General features: G+C 39.7%; 1 protein-coding gene across 1 annotated transcript in view; it reads left to right on the top strand.

Annotated features, from left to right (window-relative positions):
* MAST4 (microtubule associated serine/threonine kinase family member 4) overlaps positions 1 to 20,567 on the top strand; it is a 293,953-nt gene extending 273,386 nt beyond the window's left edge. Inside the window, 10 exon segments of the mRNA XM_050913748.1 lie at positions 733 to 855; positions 1,091 to 1,203; positions 3,158 to 3,285; positions 3,388 to 3,620; positions 5,473 to 5,673; positions 8,534 to 8,763; positions 10,498 to 10,620; positions 12,383 to 12,519; positions 13,225 to 13,406; positions 14,260 to 20,567. Of these exon segments, the coding sequence (XP_050769705.1) occupies positions 733 to 855; positions 1,091 to 1,203; positions 3,158 to 3,285; positions 3,388 to 3,620; positions 5,473 to 5,673; positions 8,534 to 8,763; positions 10,498 to 10,620; positions 12,383 to 12,519; positions 13,225 to 13,406; positions 14,260 to 18,143 (5,354 nt within the window). The 3' untranslated portion in view covers positions 18,144 to 20,567.
* The last annotated feature ends 723 nt before the right edge of the window (positions 20,568 to 21,290 follow it).

Here is a 21,290-nt window from a genome sequence, read left to right as displayed (position 1 = left end):
AGCCTCCCCGCTACCAAAACTGTGCCAGATAAACCCAATACGATCAGGTTGGTGGTAACTCTTGCTGGTGCAGGTTACCTGTTCAGTTTTTAGAATTAGATTCATGCTTATTAATAACATCCTTGCCCACCTCACCAGGACGAAAATTCCAGTATTTCATTGTGTTCTTGTAGTTGTTTCTTAACTTGAAACTAGTGTAATTCTTTAACATACATTGTAACAAGAGATAGTAATCGCTAAGAAGGTAAATGATGAGATATTTCCTATAGAATTGTGTATTACTGCCATAAAACACCAAAAGGAGCTCCTGGTCAGCAGTGGTATTTACACTGAGCAACTATTAAGAATCATTCTTCATTACTTTCTAACTTGTACTTACTCATTTAGCGCACATATTTATATTTTTATGACTACTAGTACTACATCTGATGCTTCTGACTAATGTGTAGCTGACAGATAATAATTAGTATATACAGAAAAACAGAAATGTTAAAAGGGGGAAGATGATAAAGCAATGCCAGCACTGTTAAAGAAATGGCAACAACAAAACAGAGACAGGGAGGTGCTCTGACAGGTTTAGGAGATTCTAGTGGAAATGGGTAGTAGATGTTCCTGCCTATAGTCATGACTATGCCTTTCCATGATAATTTGCATTTTTTGCCCAGGGTTTTAGTTGAATTATGTCAGAGGATTTGATATAATTTGCTCAGTGTTTTTCTCTGGCTCCCCCAGGTGGTGCATATGAAGTAAAGCAGCATCAGTTCTTCAGGGGCCTTGACTGGAATAGTCTTCTGAGGCAGAAAGCAGAGTTTATTCCACAATTGGAGTCTGAAGATGACACAAGTTATTTTGACAGTAGGTGTTTGATGGTATTAAAAAAATGTGATGAACACCTTGTGTAAATAACCACTGCCTTTGACTTTTGCTTACTGCTTTGAAAATCTCCTTTATCAGAACCACTGGCAGCTTGCAATATCATTGGTGGTTTGACGTTTCAGCAGAAATAATCTTAAGAATAAAATTACACTTTTAGTTAACACTAAAGCTTGGTACCTGATAAATTCAAATACTTTATTTCCTTTGTCTGTAGCTCGTTCTGAGAAATACCACCATATGGAAACGGAGGAAGAAGATGATACCAATGATGAAGACTTTAATTTGGAGATAAGACAGTTTTCCTCATGTTCACACAGATTTTCAAAAGTAGGTAGAAATTGCTGTAATGTTAGTACATATTGTGTACATAAACATTTTGCTACTTTTATAGAGTTTGGAAATGTTAGATATGGAGGAGATGTATAGGGCATTGTTTCTTCAAGAAATGTTAACTGAAATTGAGCAAGAATGAAATCCATACCATTAAATCAAAACATGGGGAGATTCTGTAGGAAAGTTATTTCTTGAATCCTTAAGAAGGTAACAGAAAATGGTATAAATAGGTTGGTATTTTCTGTGGAAAATTCATGATAGTGTAAAAGAAATTTTAGGAAAACTGTTCTGTTAAATGCTAATGCATGTTCTTTACGTTGGTTTCCTTGTACATAGTTTGTATGTTGCTCCAGTTGTGTCCTCAGTATCTTGCAGGTGATGGCATAACAAAGATTACAGTACTAGCCTATAGTAGCTGTTAATTAAATGACATTAGACTGAAGGGAAAAAGCAAAGTAGTGGTTAGCATGGGATTTGGTCAAAGAGAGATGTGGATTTGAGGGGGTGATTCGAATGCTGTGAATTGAAGGTAAAGCTGAGTGTCCAAACGGTAGTATACTTTAGTAGTTGAGATGAGAGCTAATTATTGCTGGACAAGCGATGCCAGTAGGAGCAGAGTGGACATGCTCAGGAAATACTATGGAGGGTAAATTGGCAGGAAATAATGGAAGTGGAATGCCTAATAAGCATGGTTTTAGTCTTAAAGCATCCAGCAGTGATTTCCAAAAGCTTTCTATTTAAAAAGTTTCTTTAACCTACTTTAGGAACTGTTTAAAGGTATTTGGAAAGTCTGTGTTTGTATCTTGTTTGGCCTGGGTTGTGCTTTAAGGAATTGGAGGATTTTATGCTGGCTCTGCAGCACTACGTATGTATTGTGTCTGTGATAGCATGGAAGAGCAGAGACAGGAATTGTGGATGCAGTTATCCTCATTCTATGTAAACTCCTTATTTTGACTTGGTGGTATGTTTCAAATGCAGATACTGGTAAATAACGCAGTCTCTTTGGAGATAATTTGGACGAGAGGCAGTGGGCCCAAACTGACACACAGGAGGTTCTGTCTGAAGACAAGGAAACACTTTTTTACTGTGAGGGTGATTGAGCACTGACACAGGATGTCCAGAGAGGATGTGGAGTCTCCATCCTTGGAGGTCTTCAAAAGACATCTGGACATAGTCCTGAGCAACCAGCTCTTGGTGACCCTGCTTGTGCAGAAGGGTTGGACAACGTGACCTGCAGAGGTCCCTTCCAACCTCATTCTGTGATTCTGTGAACTTCTTTCCTTTTGAAAGCTCTGTACCACAGTAGTAGTTTGGTTTGTTAATGTCGTTACATCATTGCATCTCTAGCTTTGCCTCTCAGACTGTAAAATATACAGCTGACAATTTCTGTGTGCTGTTTGTCAGCTAAGCAAACAACAGACTTCCAGTGATCAGAGTTTATTTTTTCTAAATCCTGTAGCCAAGTAATTTATTCTTAACTTCAAAGTCAATTCAGATTAATTTTTCTGCTTTCCACACCTGACTGGTAGATACTAAGTCAGTATCTTAGGGTTAGGGCTTTTTTACCTTGATTGGCTTTATGGTTTTGAATTAATCCAAGATGTGCATTAATCCTGTGACCTAGAGACCCCAAGGCTATGGATTTTGTTTGTACTCTCTTGGTTCACACAGAGAAATGGGAGAAAACAGATGAATTCGTAATGAGAAGAGACGTTATTTGTGACCCTGTACGTGAGGAGCCAAGAAAGCAAAATAGGAAAGCATTTTAAGAACACAAATTCTTGGAAATTTAAAAAGGCTCAAGAAGTTTGAAGTTTGCACTCTGAAATACTGTATAAGCATTTAGAACATAGGGAGTACAACCTGAAATGTGCTTTCCTACATATCTTTTTATATCAAATATGTCAGTGATGAGTTGGGTTTTTTGTGGTTTTTTTGTCTGTAATAGGTTTTTAGTAGCATAGATAGAGTCACTCAACTGCAAGGTGAAGAAAAGGAAGACGCAGGAGACAAAACAAAAAGTGTAACATTGCCTTCTGTGGAATCTTTAAGCTGGAGTTCAGAATATTCTGAAATGTAAGTAGAAGGAGGTGCTGGAAGTAGTCCATGTCCTGCTTGCCAGGTAGCAGGCCTCCTCATCTCAATAACTGCATGAGAGTTTGCTTATTTTTAACGCAGACAACAAATATCTACATCCATCTCCTCTGACACTGAGAGTAGCAGGCAGCGACACAGTTCTGGTTTGCTTCCGAAGTTGGCCATATCAGCTGAAGGAGAACAGGATGATTCCACCAGCTTAGTGGGACCCCGGGACGAACCGGAAAAGCCTGCATTTGTGAGTGAGGAAATGGTGCAAGATGAACCTGAAGTAACCACTCCAGCAAGTACGATCAGCAGCTCCACGCTATCAGGTAATTCACAGTGGGTCTCTTGACTGATGACATTAGAAACAGTTGTGGACCTTCTTTGTTTAGCGGTAGCATTCATGGATTTAGAAGTCCTGTATTTCAGAACTGCTTTAAAAAAAAGCCATCCCAAAAGGGGTCTGATCTGGGCTCAGGCTCAAGCTAATAAAATCTCATGAAAACATGTATGGGAAGGTTTCAACATTTTTGAAAATGCCAACATTAGGTGTCGCCCCACTGACTCTGGAGGGCTGCTGGACAAATGAATAAAACAGTGACTTGACCATAGAGCATTTGCAGGATCCTTCTGTGGAGAAAAGGAGTCTTAGATCCCTTGAGCACTCAAAGCAGTATTTTTAGATCTTCCTTTGCTGAAGTTGGTGATCTTTTGATTGGTCATCCTGGAGTCATTCCAGCTGATCTGTATTGCTGTTTTCTAACAGTCTGTGCTGCACCATTATGTGTTTTTAATTAAGACATCTCAATGATGTACACCTTCCCGAATTGGCAGGGTTGTCTTTGACTTGTGGAAGCCACTTTTGTCATTAGGAATCTAGGGGGGAGTGTTATAAACCATTCCCTACTTAAATATGCATCCCTCTTCCAGCTCAAGTATTTGCATGCATTTCAGTAGGATCCAGGGCCCTAGCATCTTGCTGGTTTTGTATAACTGTTGGAAGACCTGGTACTTAACGGAGATCTGGGCCTATATCAGTCTTATGATTGTCCATATATAGGTTCAGTTACCTTCTCTACACATTTACCTGTGTTCAGCTTATTTCTCTTTTGTACCTCACGGAGTTTTCTCAAGATACCCCTTTCAATTCCCATACCCCTGATTTCCCTTGTAGTCTGCATTTTCCTCCCCCTTCCTCCTCTCCATTTCCGGGAAAATAAATTTCCTCAGGCTCATCCAGCTGTACAACCATTTCCGTCTCCTTCCCTTGTCTAAAACCTTGACTGTGCTGTATCCCAAGTCTTGCTCACTCCCCGCAGCCCTGTGTTATGGTGTTGGCATTCACACGGCAGTCACAGTGATAACTCAAAGCATCTGATCCTCTTCGGTCACTTATCAATTACACTTAAGAGTAATTTCATTTTTCTGTGGTCCATTAGCAACAGGATAGTCAGTGACCTTAAAGGAATATTAGGAATTACTGCTATCTCTTTAAACAGGTGACCTAGCCTTGATGCGTGTTTCATAAGGTCATACAACTTTCCTGTGACATCTCTGAATTTTTGAAGAAATCCCATGCGGTTGTTTGCATGACACAAGGCCTTTATGAGTTTTTTTCATTGTTTGAAACATTGTTGTCCTTCCTCCATTCGGTATTGTGGAAGATCATTACCTATGACAGACTAATACCAATGTGGTTGTAATACTGAGTTTAGTGGTGCCAGGTATCTTTCTCCTGTGTGGTAGAAAACCACCCAAAGAATAAAAGCAAAAGATAAGAATTAAAAATAAAATTATAATTAGTGTTTTAATGATTTTGGAAAAGTTGTTAAGCTGATAGCAACTTAAGTAGGATTGGAGCCTTTCATTTACTTTAGGAGGAGTTCACATGAAAAATAAATGTATGATTAAGTTCTCGAAGGTGAGTCCTGCATATTGAGATACCAGACTTACTTCAGCTTTTGTCTCTTACTTTATTCAGTGACTATTAAAAACTGTTACTTCAATTCATTCTGTTAATGTTTATGCATTCTGTAAGTCTGGAAGAATTACTCAGATTTCTGTAATGTTGTTCTACGAACTTGTTAACAGAAAGAAAAATTCTTATCTCACAATTGTACCGTTTCCCCTCCCTGATCCCCAGTTTTCCCTCAATGTGTTTATCCCTTCTTCTTTGTACAGTTGGCAGTTTTTCAGAGCACTTAGATCAGGTAAATGGAAGAAGTGAGAGTGTGGACAGTACAGATAACTCCTCAAAGCCACCCAGTGAAGTTGCATCTCACGTGGCTCGTCAGCGATTAGAAAGCACAGAGAAAAAGAAGATCTCTGGAAAAGTCACAAAGTCCCTTTCTGCAAGTGCTTTGTCTCTCATGATCCCAGGAGGTAGAGATAAATCTTTTTGTTTGAAATGTTATGATTTGTGCATACTTGATGGTTTATGACATAAATGCAAGATTTTGGAGAGTCCAGAATGGATTCTGTCACACTTCTTTTGTTTCTCTTGTTGTTCACATGCGTTACTAGATGGTACAATCTCATCCGCAAGTTACAGTGGTCACATGAAGTGAGGGACCTTCTGTGACAGGCCAAAATGTAGCAAATGTGTTTGACGGTGTGCATGCACAGCAGGATGCAGGCTTCAGTCCTTGGCCCATCCTACAGTAGGAGTGTAGCTTAAGTTTTAAGTAGCTCACTGTGTACAGCTCCAAGAATAGCTGTTTGTTACAGCAGCGCATTCAGCCTGAGTAGTTCTCTCCCATCTCCCATAAGGAAAGGTGATAAGCCAGAGAGAAGTGTCACAAAAGTAGAAATAGCATGTAAGCTTCTGTTTTTACTACATTGACTTAAATGGAGTGCTCAAAATTTGAAGCCAGAAATATTGCCATAATTAAGTGGAAGTATAACTAGTATTGAGTGTTTTCAGATGAAGCATTGGTGCTTTGCTTTTTAATGGTTCAGAATCAAAGTCCAAATTTCCCAAACTTTGAGGGATTTTTTCCAAAAGTGGGATTATGTCTCAGCCTTGCACACTGGCCATATGCTGCTTTTAGACCTTAGGCGTAATATTTAAGTATCTGCTGGTCTGATAACATAACCCTGCACTTGCTCCGTATGTTCAAAGGTGGCTTTGCCAGTTAACTTCAGCAGGTTGCTTTGAGTGCTCAGCCTAGTGGAGAACTGTACGGTGTAGGAGAGTTGGTTCTGGCTCTCCTCTTAGACTTCACCTGTCTTTGGATTGTAAAGTGTATGTGCTCTATGTGCTCCTTAATACCTTAGTGAGCAAACTGTGTGCTATTGTGCATGTATTTTAGAGACCTTGGAGAGGTGAAAGGCCCATCTGATCCCTATTACTGCAGGAATTTCTGATTCACCTCATGTTTTCTACCCTTCTTCACCATACAGTTTAAAGAACAGCATAGGCTTCCTATGCAGTACCTGTAATTCCAGCAGCTAACCATGAGGATATTTTAATGAGATGAGTCAAGAGGAAAATGTTGAGTCTCAGTTAAAGAGGAGTATTTTCCCCCTGCTTGAATGAGGGCAACTAGGTGACAATGAAAAGAATACGTAGCATTTCTGTGATGCTGTCCAAATGCGAATGATCATTCTCACGAAGTGCATGAGAGAGATGAAGATGAGTTTATTTTTACAATGAGAAGGAGAGTGACCGTGTGCTCAGCCTGTTCAGGGCAGTGTTGACACAAATACTGCAAGTGGCTTGCAAACACTCTGGGCTTGTTCCTTGTGTAGACTCTTTCTTTCAAATAATATTTCTCTCCCAAATGTTGTAAGTGTTTTTGTGGTATAGCCCTGTAACAGTTAGCACCGTGGTTATTTTTTCTGCTTGTAGAGGGCCTGTAGTTCATGCTAATTATTAGAGATTGGCTATCACAGGAGCATGATATACACACAGGTAATTACGCAGCCAAGTAACACTCAAGAGTTATTAATCAGTTTGCATTCTAGTAGTTCTTTCACAGCTGCTGAGTAAGAATCGTGAAGTTCAGAGATGATATAGACTGAGTTACTGTGCTCGTTAAACTATGGTTTTCTTCCAGCTTAATCTCAGCATTGTTCTGTAGAATCCAAACTTAGCTTTGCCTACACCTAAAAATGTTGTTATTATATCAACCCAAATCTTATGTTAGCTGTACCTAATACTGTCCAAAAAACGTACCTTATTCATGTTTATCCGTAAAATAAACTACAGCAACAGATGGCCAGTGTTTCTGACCTGAGTCACGTAGCTGAGAGTCACAGGACATGTCCCACACACAGCAGAAAGCAGAGGGCAGTGGACCTGGGCATGTTTCAGAGCGAGAGGGTGACAGTGACAGCCCCCTCGGGGCTTGGCTGTTCTGTGGGATTTCAGCATTAACCCATTGGTACTGATCTCTGGGAGCTTCTGGTGACACGCATCCAGGGAGTAGCGCCTCTGTTGTCAAAGCATATCTGCTCTTGCATGACATGTCTTGGCACGGATGCCAAACCTGGAATCTTTCTGGGCTGCATTCCTTTGCAGAGCTGTCACCCTGTTACAGTCACCAAAGTGTGTTTTATGCTGCTGCAATTGTGTTTACATTTGCACAAGCATAAGCACATAGTGCTTTCAAAACAATTAAATAAAATGAAGCTGTAATTGATATTGTTGTTGCAAGAAAATCTTCTCGTCTTACATGATGTAGCAGAATGTAGAAATGGAGGCTTGGTACAAACATTGAGTTACTGTCCTATGTACCAACTAGATATTGTGGTTTAGTTACAGTAGTCTTTATCTGTATCTGTATGTGACTGAAAGCAAAAACCAGTTAGTGCTTTGTTTAGCACTGCTGGATGATTTGGGGGATGGTTTTGGGTGTACTCATGATAACATCTGCTACCAAACTCTGATTTTCTTCTCATAAGTGTTTGTTAGGAAGAGGCTGAGAATTGTTCTTTCAAAGTTAGCAATGAGTGTATTTCCTATCTAAGAGGAAAAAGCGGTCTATACCTAACAAGTTAATCCTTGCATTAAAAAATACAGTTTACGCTACATGGAAGGAAATTTAGTTCTAAGATCTGGTTGTTGGTTAAACTTCTCATTCACTAAGATACATACCGATTGAGGAGGGGAGAGTGTTTATGCGAAGACAATGGTATATTTTGACGCAAAGGTGTCATAAAACTAAGCAAATGCCCTGTTCTGTGTCTGTATTTGTGTGTGCTCAGAATGTACACTAATAGGCAGACGTTTTTCTTCCAGATGTGTTTGGCGTTTCTCCTTTGGGAAGTCCTATGTCTCCTCATTCCCTATCATCTGATCCTTCATCCTCCCGAGATTCATCTCCCAGCCGTGATTCATCGATTGCTGCTGCAAGTCCTCATCAACCAATAGTAATTCACAGTTCAGGAAAAAAGTATGGCTTCACCATCCGAGCAATCAGGGTTTACGTGGGTGACAGTGATATCTACACTGTGCACCATATTGTTTGGGTAAGATAATACAATTTTTTGCTTATATACAGCCAAAGAAAACTGTAATGATGTATTTGCTTTTGATTTTTGTACCTATGGTATCTGTTGACAGTTACTTTGTAAATCATGATGTTGTGCCAAACAGGTTTCTTAGAATGAAATTCGTGCCTGTACACGAGACCAGTGTTGGCTGTAGGGACAACACAAGCCACCTTTGGCATAAGTGGTACCTACATATGATGTTGAGCTTCTGCATGGGTCACTTTCACTTTTGGCAAGATTGGCAGTTGTGAACAGCCACATCTAAGTTCAGAGTACTGTGGCTTAGAAAACCAAAGGATTGGTGCAGCCCCTCATCGATTGAGGGCAGGATCTGCAAAACTAGGAGATTGTAAACAGAAATTGTTGAAATATACATGGAGTTTATTAAAGTGCGTCAATTAAGGGATTCATGAAAGTCAAGAGTATTTTACTAGACACAAGTAGGCTGATTTCAAGCACTGAGTTTCTTTTGTGAAGAAATGTGCAAATCGTTTGGAATTGTGAATACCTTTGAGGATTCTATGGCACAGGAAAAAGACTGATTGTCTTGAATAAATCATGTATTTTTCATCCTCTGTTCACTACTGATTTGAACAAAGTGGGAGACAGGCTAAAGGAAGAGACAGCAGTTCTTGCATTTCATTGGTTTTCAACCTCCTTAATTGTAAAATAAATATATATTTATGTAAATATATATGTATTTATATTTATTTCATAATTGAGGTTCTATAATATATAATTTATATATTATACATACATAAATACTGTGTGTATAAACTAAAATATTAACTATATAATATTAACTAAAAAAAGTTTAGTTTTTTACTAAAAACTAAAATACTAACTACATAACTAAAACATTGAATCTGGAGAATGGGGTACATTTGATAATGGAATAAATAAAAAAATTGGATTTCTTGCCACTGGTGTAGCATCACATCAGTGAAAGTAAGGGGAAAAAAATGGTACATTGCAGTAAAAGTGAAACCTTGGCTTTTTTTCAAAATACTATAGGTTTGTTGGGGTTTTTTAGCTCTGTAAGCACTGTAGGCTTCAGTAGTGGCTGCATGACTTAAAAGTCTTCAAAAGCTCATTTTAAAATATAATAAATTATTTAAGCCACCTTCAAAATAATTTGCAATTGAGTTTGTTTTGGTCCTTTGTCACCTTTGTGCTGCACTGTTCCTTCTAATGGGCAGCCTGGTGAAGTTGAACCAAATGGAAACAATCGTTAACTATATGGTGGAGTTAATTTTTATCATGGTTAAGGTACTGCATGTGACCGCTGCCTTAATTGCATCAGTATTTCTCAGTGTTGGATGCTAAAAATCTTCATTCAGTTCTGAAATTTTGCCATGGGGATTCATTCGCCTCTTCTGTATCATGCACGAAAACTGCCCTGCTATACAGAGCTTGCTTAATACTTACTGAATACTTGCTTAATACTTAGTGAAACACTGAAGCAGTGTTTTAGTGAGCTTTGAAACCATTCCAGGCCCAGTGTAAGTATAAAGTTTGAGTAAGTAGTTGGTGAAATTGCTGGTCTGATTTTATTTATTTTCTTCCTTTATATAACTTAATATCTGTAAGTTTTCTTCATTGCCAACTGATTTTATAGAAAGAGTTCATTAAACAAAGCCTACTCTTGAAAGTATGAAGGTTAAACAGGAGTCCATTTTGTGTATGTTCTCTTCATCTCTGATTTTGCAGAATGTGGAAGAAGGAGGTGTGGCTTACCAAGCAGGTTTAAAAGCTGGAGACCTGATTACTCATATCAACGGAGAGCCAGTGCATGGTCTTGTTCATACGGAAGTCATTGAGTTGTTGTTAAAGGTAACTCTTGGACAACTGGGATAGAAAAGCGCTTGCTGTTTTCACCAAGGATTGAGGGGTTATGTTTGTTTCCTTCAGAGATCAGTTATCAGATTTTGCCGTTGTTCAAGTACAAACTCTTAAGGTACTGTTCCACAGATCTGGAGAAAGGTCAATGACTTCATATATGCTGCTATGATTTTAGTTTCTCTGCCATAAACTGGCATTGCTGCTGAGATAGCTGAAGTACATTCAAGGCGCTGACACAGAGATGTCTCTGTCTTTCAAAAAATTTGTCATTTTCAAGCACTTTCTTGAATCCCCCTATCTTTATCAGGTAATTCAGCCTTTTGATGATGATGCTACTTCTCGTTTTCTCCTTTTAAAGTGAAATCAATGAGGAAAAGTAGAAACAAAGAATACAAAATATTTTCTTGCCTACTGTACAGGAACTTGCCTTTCATAATCTTGAGGCCCAAAAGGTTTTTGTCTCATATATAGCAAGGCATGTCCCACAGAGCTTCTTTGCTTAATGAAGTTCTGATCCTGCAGTTGGACTTTTATGAATAATCTATCACACTTTTCTGGAGTTTTCTGAGGTCTATCCTATTAGAAAATTATAGTTTTTCCTTAAAAACAAACAAAAAACCTAACTTTTTTTAAGGAATGGTAGTGTCTTAGCTTTTCACTGTAGCTCATCATATTGCAGTTTTTATGTAATCTTTTCAGCATAGACTAACGTAGGTCAGAATTATTTTAGACAGCTGTATATTTATTTCCTATATTATTAATAATTTATGGTGTTACATGCAGAGCTTTGCCTGTCAAAGGGACTAGTCAGTTATAAAAGAAGATTGGAAAGCAATAAAGTAATGGGGAAATACAAAGAGCTGAGGAAAGATGCAAAATACACTTTTCCTTAAGTCTTTATTTTCCTTCTGTGAAACCAGGAGGAACTCGCCAAGTTTTCCAATTTTGCAAGAAATGTATAAGAGAAAATTCTGTAATTTTAGGCAGTTGGGTGTGCAGTTGTTTTCTGTGTCAGATACAGAAAATGAGAAACATGACAACCCTGCACACTACTTACAAGAGTAAACTCAAAACAAGAGATTGTTGTTTATCCAAATATGCTGTATCATAAATTGGATATTCCTTTCAGAAGAAGTTCACTGTGGTGGTATACAGTGCTAGGCAGGAGGTATGGATTGTTAAAACATAATACAGATATTTCCAGTTGGTTTTATTTATTGAGTCATCTGTTCATGCAAACAGTCCTAAAAAGCTTAACTAATTATATTTGTTATCTATTTTGAACAAGATAAAAGGATTGTTTGGGATTGATAATTAAGTTTTCTCCTCCATTTCATCATTGTAACAGTTGGTATCCTGAGACATGAATGACCAGTGAATGGACCACTGCGCAGTGACAGCTGTTCTTTGTGGGAAAATAGGATGTTTCTGCAGAAGCTTTCATCTTGAAAATTGCAGTCTTGGTCAATCCTTGGTCTCCTCCTGTCTAGCTACAATTATTGGAATTTCTCCTTGTCCCAAAGCTGGAATGAGGGAAGTTTAGGAAATCTGGCAGAATTTGAGAATTTTCCAGTCATCATTTAGCTCACACAAATTAGCCTGGCAACGTCTGCATAGGGCTCCCTACACTGCTAGCTCTTACTCTGATGCTGGAGTTCTGTCTCGTTGCATTCGTGCTTGTGGTGTAGCTTCAGTTTAAGGCAAAGTTGTCTTGTATTACTCAGGCCTAAAGGTTCCTCCTCCATTTTGGCAGAGTGGTAACAAAGTCTCGGTAACGACAACCCCTTTTGAAAACACTTCCATCAAGACAGGACCTGCCAGGCGAAACAGCTACAGGAGCCGAATGGTCAGGCGCAGTAAGAAAACCAAGAAAAAAGAGAGTTTAGAGAGGTGAGTAATCCTTTTGTTTCGTGGCAAATATGTTTCCTTGTGTGTGTGTATACGTAATAATTAATTTAAAATATGAAGTTAATACAGTTCTCTCTCTTGTCTTCTACATCTTTTTACCTTCTATGAAATGCTATGGTTGTAACACATCCTTCCAATCCTGTTTTGCCTAAACTAGATCTGTTAACCCCTAAAAACTTTGCAGGGCACACATAGATATGGGGAAGAAAGTGAATAACTGAGGTTGCATCTTAATTTGGTTTAAGTATATCTTTTTGTACTTGTTTAATTAAACTTTCTAGTGCTAAGTTTATGGGCATTTTTAGTTTGATGATAAATATATGTGTATTTTGTAAATACATCACTAGTACTTTATGGATATTCCTTCAGTTTTGGTGGGCTCTTAAATTAAGAAAATGAAGATTTATACTCATAAGGAGCTAGCCATTCTTCTGAAATACAGTGAGTAAATTTTAGTACAAATAGATTTAGTTACAATATCTATCCCACCTATTAGCAAATGAAGATATTTTCTAAACTTCATGCTATGCAGCGTGGTTTGTTTTCATGTAAACATAGATTTAATATTTTCTTTTCTGAGGGTAATGGGAGAGGGAAGCAATGTCAGCTTGCAAGAGTTTTGCCTGTGGTAATAGTATCTTCTGTGCACCTTAACTTCTGATTAATGCTGTGCTCTTCTCACGTTAGGAGAAGATCTCTCTTTAAAAAGCTGGCCAAGCAACCCTCTCCTCTTCTTCACACCAGCAGAAGTTTCTCCTGCCTGAACCGATCACTTTCATCAGGGGAGAGCTTGCCTGGGTCTCCAACCCACAGCTTATCTCCTAGATCACCTACCCCAAGCTACCGCTCTACTCCTGATTTTCCATCTGGTGAGTGTGAAGGAGTGGAAGGCAGAAGAAAAGGACTTGAAGTGTATTCTACTTCTTGTGAGCCCCCCAGATCTGTTATACGCTGCTAACAGTAGTCAGCTCTGACAAGCATAATCACTGAACAGCTAGTTTCTGTCTGGAAAAGGGAAAAAGATTCCTGATGCAAAATCAAAGGTGTTTTCATGGTACAGAAGCGCCTAAAAGGGAACTGTCCGCTAGGTTTGTCCCAGAGTTTAAATCCAAATCCAATGGCTATAAGTTGAGTAATAAACAATCCAAGTTTGGACTAAGAGGTAGAATCTTACCTAGGAGAGGCTGATTGATAAAAGAATGAAACTAAGGAAAAAGTTGCTACATAAAGGAACTAGCATGGGCACTCATGAATGCAGATTTATTGCTGAAAGGATTGGCTGGGTGCTGAAATATGCATCTTTCTGGCTTCTAAAAGCCTGCCTCTTTTTCCTGTTTTACTTCAGTCATGATTTTAGTGTGTACTGAAAGTGACTGCTGTTGTACGATCCCTTGGCAAAGGTAAATTATTTGGAAAGCTTTGATCATTGCTTTGAAGTGGTAGAAAGCATTAGCTATTCTATTTAAATAGAAGGAAGTGAAAACTTAAAGGGGATGAAGGAACAAAGCGGGAAAGGGAGAAGTAGCAACATAATTAGAATGATGAGGAATTTACAGCCCAGTCACTCAGAACCTTCCAAATTTTGGAACATTGTGGCAGCAGGCAGCATGTAGGCCTTTTGGACCGGTGGAAGTTCTGTGTCTCACTGAGCATTTAGAACAAGATTAAAAAAATCATGCTAATCTTATGTTTGTTTGGTTTGTTTGTTTGTTCTTTTTGTAGGTACTAACTCTTCCCAGAGTAGCTCCCCTAGTTCAAGTGCTCCCAATTCTCCGGCTGGTTCAGGACACATAAGACCCAGCACTCTTCATGGCTTGGGTCCAAAGCTTGGTGGGCAAAGATACAGATCGGGAAGACGCAAATCAGCTGGCAGCATTCCTCTCTCCCCTCTTGCACGGACACCTTCTCCAACACCGCAGCCGACATCCCCTCAGCGATCTCCATCACCATTGCTAGGACATTCAATTGGAAATACAAAAATAGCTCAATCTTTTCCTACCAAAATGCACTCACCTCCAACTATTGTAAGGCATATTGTTAGGCCAAAGAGTGCAGAGCCACCAAGATCTCCGCTGTTAAAGAGAGTCCAATCTGAAGAGAAACTTGCACCCTCTTACGGCAGTGATAAGAAACACTTATGTTCACGAAAACACAGTCTGGAAGTGACCCAGGAAGAAGTGAACAGAGAATTGTCCCAAAGGGAAGTAACTCTTCAGAGCTTGGAGGAGAATGTATGTGACGTGCCATCACTCACACGAGTCAGGCCTGCAGAGCAGGGCTGCTTGAAACGACCCGTCTCCCGAAAATTAGGTAGGCAAGAATCCATCGATGAGCTAGACAGAGAGAAACTGAAGGTCAAGATAGTTATGAAAAAGCAAGATTTTGCTGAAAAAGCAAATGCTCCTATACATGAACCTAGCAGTGAACCAGAAAATCCTAATACCTTAAGACTGGAAGAAAAAGACAAAAAAGCATTCCAGAAGCTATTAGAAAGATCAAATCAGTTTGAAACAAAAATTGTTGCTTTGGAGACCCAGTCAGCTGGTGGCATACTCAAAGACACCCTTCAGAAGAATGCAAACTTGAGATCAAATGATGGTATTGCTTTAGATTCACAGCTGTTGTGTCATGGGCCTCCGCCTAATGAACTCAGTCATATTTCTTATGACTTCAAAAGAATTTCCCCTCCATGTACACTGAAAGATGTGCTACCTCAGTCCTCTGACAGGATGCTAAATGGAAAGGGAGAAAACACAGATAAAAATGTACCAACAAAAGAATTTGTCAAATTTGAAAGATTAGATGGTAAACTTGCAAATATTGATTATCTTAGAAAGAAAATGTCTGTTGAAGAAAAAGATGACAGTGTCTGTCCAGTGCTAAAACCCAAATTGACATCAAATGTTCATGAATGCCTTCAACTTAATACAGGCAGACCCATAAACATACAGCAGGACTCCACTGCAGTTGCCGATGGTAGAGCATTTATTGGCAGTGCACATGCTACTCAGATTAACTCGGTTTCTTTTGTTCCTCTGAAGACCTTGAATGGCCGAGCAGACATGGGTGTGGAAAAATCAGCCCTTATTTCTGCTGAGGCTCCTGTCAGAAAAAGTCCATCAGAATATAAACTTGATGGGAGGTCTGTTTCCTGTTTGAAGCCAATAGAAGGCACACTAGACATTGCCTTACTTTCTGGACCACAGGCTTCGAAGACTGAACTGCCTTTGTGCATGCTGCCAGAAGGACAGAGCACCAGCAGTGATGGGGGATCTCCTAAACCCCCAGCACCACAAGGGAGAGGTGGGAAGGCAGAACTGGCCTGTCAGAAAGAGCAGTTGTTAAGCTATTCAAAATCTGGCAAAGTCAATGTATCAGAGCCTCAGGTTCTGCAAACAAGCAAGAGTTCTCCAAATCCACCAGTCATCCCTGTGGCTGCAGAAGTAGTGACAGAGAAAAAGGTTACTAGTCCAGCTACTAAAGGCAATATTTCTGTTATCGAAGCTGTTCAAAAGAAGGACACCTCCCCTTCAAAACAGAAGGACAATTCAATGGAGGCAAAGTCTTGTGTTATTCAAAGTCCAAGTGTTAAAACTACTCAAACATACTCCAAACTTTCTGCTGTCCAAAGCACTCCTGAAAAAGCTGTAGGAAAAGAGAAGCAAATACAAAAGGATTTGCATGCCAAACAGCCAGTAGCCCAGAGAAGTTGTGAGCCTGTCCCTGCAAAGGTGGAGGTGATCAGGGAGTCATCTCTGAAGGTATCTGTCTCAGATGTCCTGATCAAGAGCTACTCTAAAAGCGATGAAAAAAATTGTGCTGATTTTGCCATTCCACCTCAGATGCAAGGAAAAATGCAGACAGGTGGCCCCAAGGCACAACCTAAGAATGGCAGAGAATCACTGAAACAGCTAGGCAAAGATAACAGCAGTGTTGCTAGTAGTTTTGTGGAAGGGGACATAACCAAGCAGAAAGTTCTCAGTGAGTCTAAGAAAGTTATTGCAGAGTCAAAGAGTGAAGCTCTTCCATCCAAATGGGCCATGCAGCCCTCAGTAGATTGTGATCCTAAAAATGAGAAGTCTGCACCAGTTCCCTCTGTGCAGAAGGACAATACCAAAGAATTAGGGAAGAAAGATCAGAAACAGCTCACTGACATAAGGCTTCAAACTACTGAGAGAGTGCAGTCCAGCCAAGTTCCTCGGCAGCAACCTAACGCTTCAGGCTCCCCTGCTGTGAGAGACACTGTAAGCAGAAACTGTGCTGTAGATGTTCACGTAGGTGTTCAAGAACACGTGAAGCCTGCTGCCACCTATGTGGAAAGCAGCAGTAATAAACACAGGCCAGCCTCTGATACGAATTCCTCTAAGTCTAAGTATTTGGATAAACAGACATTGTCACAAAAACCATGCACTTCAACCATAAAAGAAAAAGAAACTATTATTCAGGTGTCTGCCAGCTCCCGGAAAGATGGGAAACATGCCAGTAAAAATGTGCTAGATCCCCTTTCTTCTGTTTCAGGCTCTTTGAGAAAAATGAGCAATGAACACGTGCAGGCTGAAAGGCCTGTCAGTTTGGAGCATGGCTCGGTAGCCACCCTCCAAATGAGCAGCATCACTCCTGACACCAAACCCAAATCCTCTGCTGTCGGCCCAGTACCAGCAGGCTCAGAGAGTTCTAAGCAGATGCAGATGCAAGAACCAGCAGGCTTAGGGGAATCTGCTGATCAAAAGCAACTTCACCTCAGTGAAAAACAAACCATGTCTCCAAAGTTTTCCACTGTGAAAGACTGTCTCTTGCTGAGCAAACAGGCAGACAGAAGTCCTAGTAACGAGATGATCTCTGCAGACAAAAGACACGAAGGAAAAATATGCACTGACGCACTTTATGTTCAGCTTGACAGTGGGAAAGTAGAGCCTACCCTTTGCCTCGCAAACTGCGATGCCAGAGGGAAAGGAGCAGAAAAAGCGACCGCGAGTAGCAAAAGCTCTCAAGATTCAAAAGGGAAAGGACAAGTTAATCAAAAACAGCCAGAGGATGCAAACAAGCAGATTGCAATGAAACATTTGTCAGCTGCCAGCGGGCAGAGTTCTTGTCATGTGGCTGCAACACCAGGAAAGCCGCAGACTGGTTCAGCCAATTTCTCTGAACGTAGACAAGAAGTATCTGGTTTGTCTTCAGCAAGGAGTGATGCATCTTCAGCAAAGGTTAAAGCAGGCTCACCTGAGCTTCCCGCAACCTGCAAGGAACTAAATAAGAAAAGCACCTCTTCTGCAGGGAGCGGTAAGGCAGAAATGACTAAAAGCGTTTCACTGATGGCCTTGCACAGTGCTGCTGTTGTAGTAGAAGCCCACCACCCTGCTTCAAACCTTGGGGGGAAACCTGGAAATCAAGAAAAGTCTTTTTTTGTTAACACTGTGGATGTAAAGGGAAAAGATGCCATTCAGGCTCAGCAGTCTGCTTCAAGAAAACAGAATGTAGGTAAAGATTCATCCAGGTCAGCAACCACACCTGACCGCCCTAACGCGCTTTCTGACGACAAAGACTCAGCTCGGCAGCGGCGAGGAAAGGACGCTTCGCGGAGCAGTCCTCACAAAAAATCCTGTTAACTGTAAAACCTGGCAGGTGTGAATTCAAGACTAACTGAAACAATGTCAATATATTGGACTGCCTTTAAACCAGCACTGTGTCGTGTCTTTGTGCGGCAAAGCTTTCATGTCACTTAAGAAAGATGACAGGGGATATATAAAGAGAGGACTTTTTTTCAAAATGCCTTCCCAATTGTAACCGGTAAAACTGTTACCATATAGTATTTGTACAAAAATACCTTTACAGCTGAGAGCTGTTGAAGAAAAGATTTCCTCTGTAAATACCTAGCAATGTGTTTGGGGATTGAATGTAGCATATATACTTTGCTGCTGATTGCGTTGTTTACTCTCCCCTTTTTTAAGATAGTTGCTTTGCCACTTATTTGCCATACTCGAATATGAAACAGAATTATTAAAACTCAGACCTGGCATGGACATGCACAAGCATTGGTCTGACTGGAAAACAAAACCAGGCCACATTTTTACTTACTAAAAATCCTAGCTAGAGGTTAAAAAAATACTAGTACAGAATAAATACAGTGACTTATTGTGAGTTTTTACAGGTATTTTTAATAATCCGATTTTGATAGTACTGTACCTGGCTGACTGCTTCACCAGATCTAACACAAGACCTAATTGCATCTCCCTACCGCACAAAGCCTGTCTGTTAGCATAGGTGTTGTTAAAGCTATGGGAAGACCACTTGGTTATCAGGGTGTCCCAGCAAGAGTTGTGTTCTCTGGTGAAATGGTGGTTCTCGTCTTGTCTATTGGAAGTGTGTTCTGTGACCTTCACCTCAGGCAAGGCTGAGACTCTGAAGCACATGCCATGTGCTTAGTTTTTGCTGCAATCCTCTCTTGAGTTCCTTGAGCTTTTTTAAATTCAGGCCCTTACAGTGTGAGGCACAAGTATAAGCACATGACTTGCAGTACTAGTATGTTCATCCCTGGTTTTTAATACATTTAGAGAATACATATTATCATGGCATATGGGTCTGCATAATTAGCTTCATACAGCTGTAGCTTTTTTTCTATTTTATGACAAGTAAGGTAAAAAGGAAAAAAGCAGTTTCAGTATCATTTCTTCAAAAAAGTTCAGGACATCTGATACATTTTAATACATAGCTGGGGCCTTAAGTTGTAGACTTAACTTGCTGTTTTTAGCAAGTAATTCTGGGTTTCACATTCATTTCTAAATGCATTGATTAGCTCCATACATTTCATAACATAATCTTTTATTTGTATGCAAAAAAAGTAAATACTGTAATTATAAAAGAAGCATTTTGTAACAAAGGAACCTGTTGGAGCTATTTGGTGCTAGAATGTGACTGTCTTTTTACTTTTGCTAAGCCTTATTTAAATTTTGTATACTGTGGAACATGTAGACTTTGATCATTTTAGCGTGGAGGTATTTAGTTTGTTTTGAAGGATGAAAGGTAAAATTTGAAACATGTACAGAAGCACTACAAAATACCCTTGCAGATGCGTGTTTTTTAATGATGGGGATCAATAGAATGCTGGTTTTGCTTATTTCTGTTATATGTACCCACAGTAGAGCTAGGCTCCTGCCTGTTTCATCAGGGCTTACGGATTGTCTTTCTATCTCAAAAGCTAGAAAATTGTTCATAAAAGCACAGTATAATCTTGACTTGGAGGTTTGTATGACAACTGACAGTGTGCAGAATTCATTTCCCTCTGGTGAAAACTTTATTATACTGATGAGTTGGATTACAGCAAACTTGTCATGGAAAGATATCATCACAAACAAGTCCTGATTTTTCACGTGGCGGTAGAATATTCATACTGCCTTTGATGCATTCACAGAGGAGCTAGTGAGCAATGGATAATATCTTTTGAGCAGTTGTAAAGATAAAATGGTCTCGACATTTACAGTTCATCTGTGCTTTGGCAGTTACTACAAATGAACGCTAATGCACTTCGAAATAACATTTCTGTCTGGGAGATATTTCCTAGTTTACAGTCTTCTGCATTTTTTCAACTATCCTCTTGTTTCCTTTAAAGCACATCTAGCTATTTGTTTACAGTATACCTTTATGTATATTTTTGTATAGTTCATTATCACTTCTGACAAATAAGTTCTTTGCATTTTGGAAGTGTAACAGTGCTTAAGCTTGTGTTAATGTAGTACCTGTTTGTTGGTGTTTACCTTATCAGTGAGCTGGTAGAGATCCTCCTGCCTGTGTTTGACTTGCTCAGTCTTTATGTGATTGTAGATCTGATGTGTTCTTTTGTAGACTTCCTGCTGTAGATTCCTCAGCTTACAAAAAAAAAGAAAAGGAAAAAAAAAAATTGTTAGGGTCTGTGCAATAAAGTGTTTGCAGTCTTATTTTCTCTAAGAAACTCCTTATGGATGTCATAATTGTTGTATATTGAACACGATTATTTATACTTATGCAGTTGCATAACATTGAAATAAAAATTCAGCATGAAACACTGTTGTAGTGGCATTTTTCCTTGAACTCCTTTTGCTCCTGTAACTTAAGGCACATCTGCACTCTACTCAGAGGTTGGCGGTTGTTCTTTTTTTTCCTATGGGACCAACTCAGTGCACCCCTTGAGGCACATGCTGGCTGAGGATTTTGCATGAGGAAATGCAGTTTAGTCTGGAGACGGAGGAGGTCTGCATAGCTGAGTATCTCGTCTCAGGCAGTGGCTGGAACCACTGCTCTGCTGTTGGGTAGGTGGGCACAGGCTGATGGTAGCTAACAACGGCAGTAGGCTGTAATGTGACATCTAAATCTTTCCTCCAAAACATGTATCATTGTTCATTACAATAGGTCAGTATGTTTTTGAGTACCTTCTCAAAATACTCTATTTGGGTTTTTTATTCACGCTAAATTTTCAGCCTTAACAAATTCCTGGAGCATGTGTAAGTGCAACGTTTTCTTCAGTTTTGAAATCTCTACCCCTTGAATGTCATCAAATCTCCCTTTATTCTTTTTTTCTCATAATAGAAGATAAAATACATGCAGTGAACCAGACGGGAGATGGAGCAGAGCCCCTTAGTATCCAGTGGCGTCTTTGATGAAGAAAAATCCTTTTGGCAGGAGGAGCAACAGAGCAGGACTATTGCTCCCCTGATTTTCATCTTTCCACTTCTTGCAGAGGAGCGGCAGCTATTAAAATACATGCATCTTTACTGTTCCAT

The sequence above is a fragment of the Gymnogyps californianus genome, chromosome Z (genome assembly GCF_018139145.2).
Source record: "Gymnogyps californianus isolate 813 chromosome Z, ASM1813914v2, whole genome shotgun sequence".
Lineage (NCBI taxonomy): Eukaryota > Metazoa > Chordata > Aves > Accipitriformes > Cathartidae > Gymnogyps > Gymnogyps californianus.
Note: the sequence above shows the minus strand (reverse complement) of the source record. Positions and strands in the feature narration are given on the sequence as shown.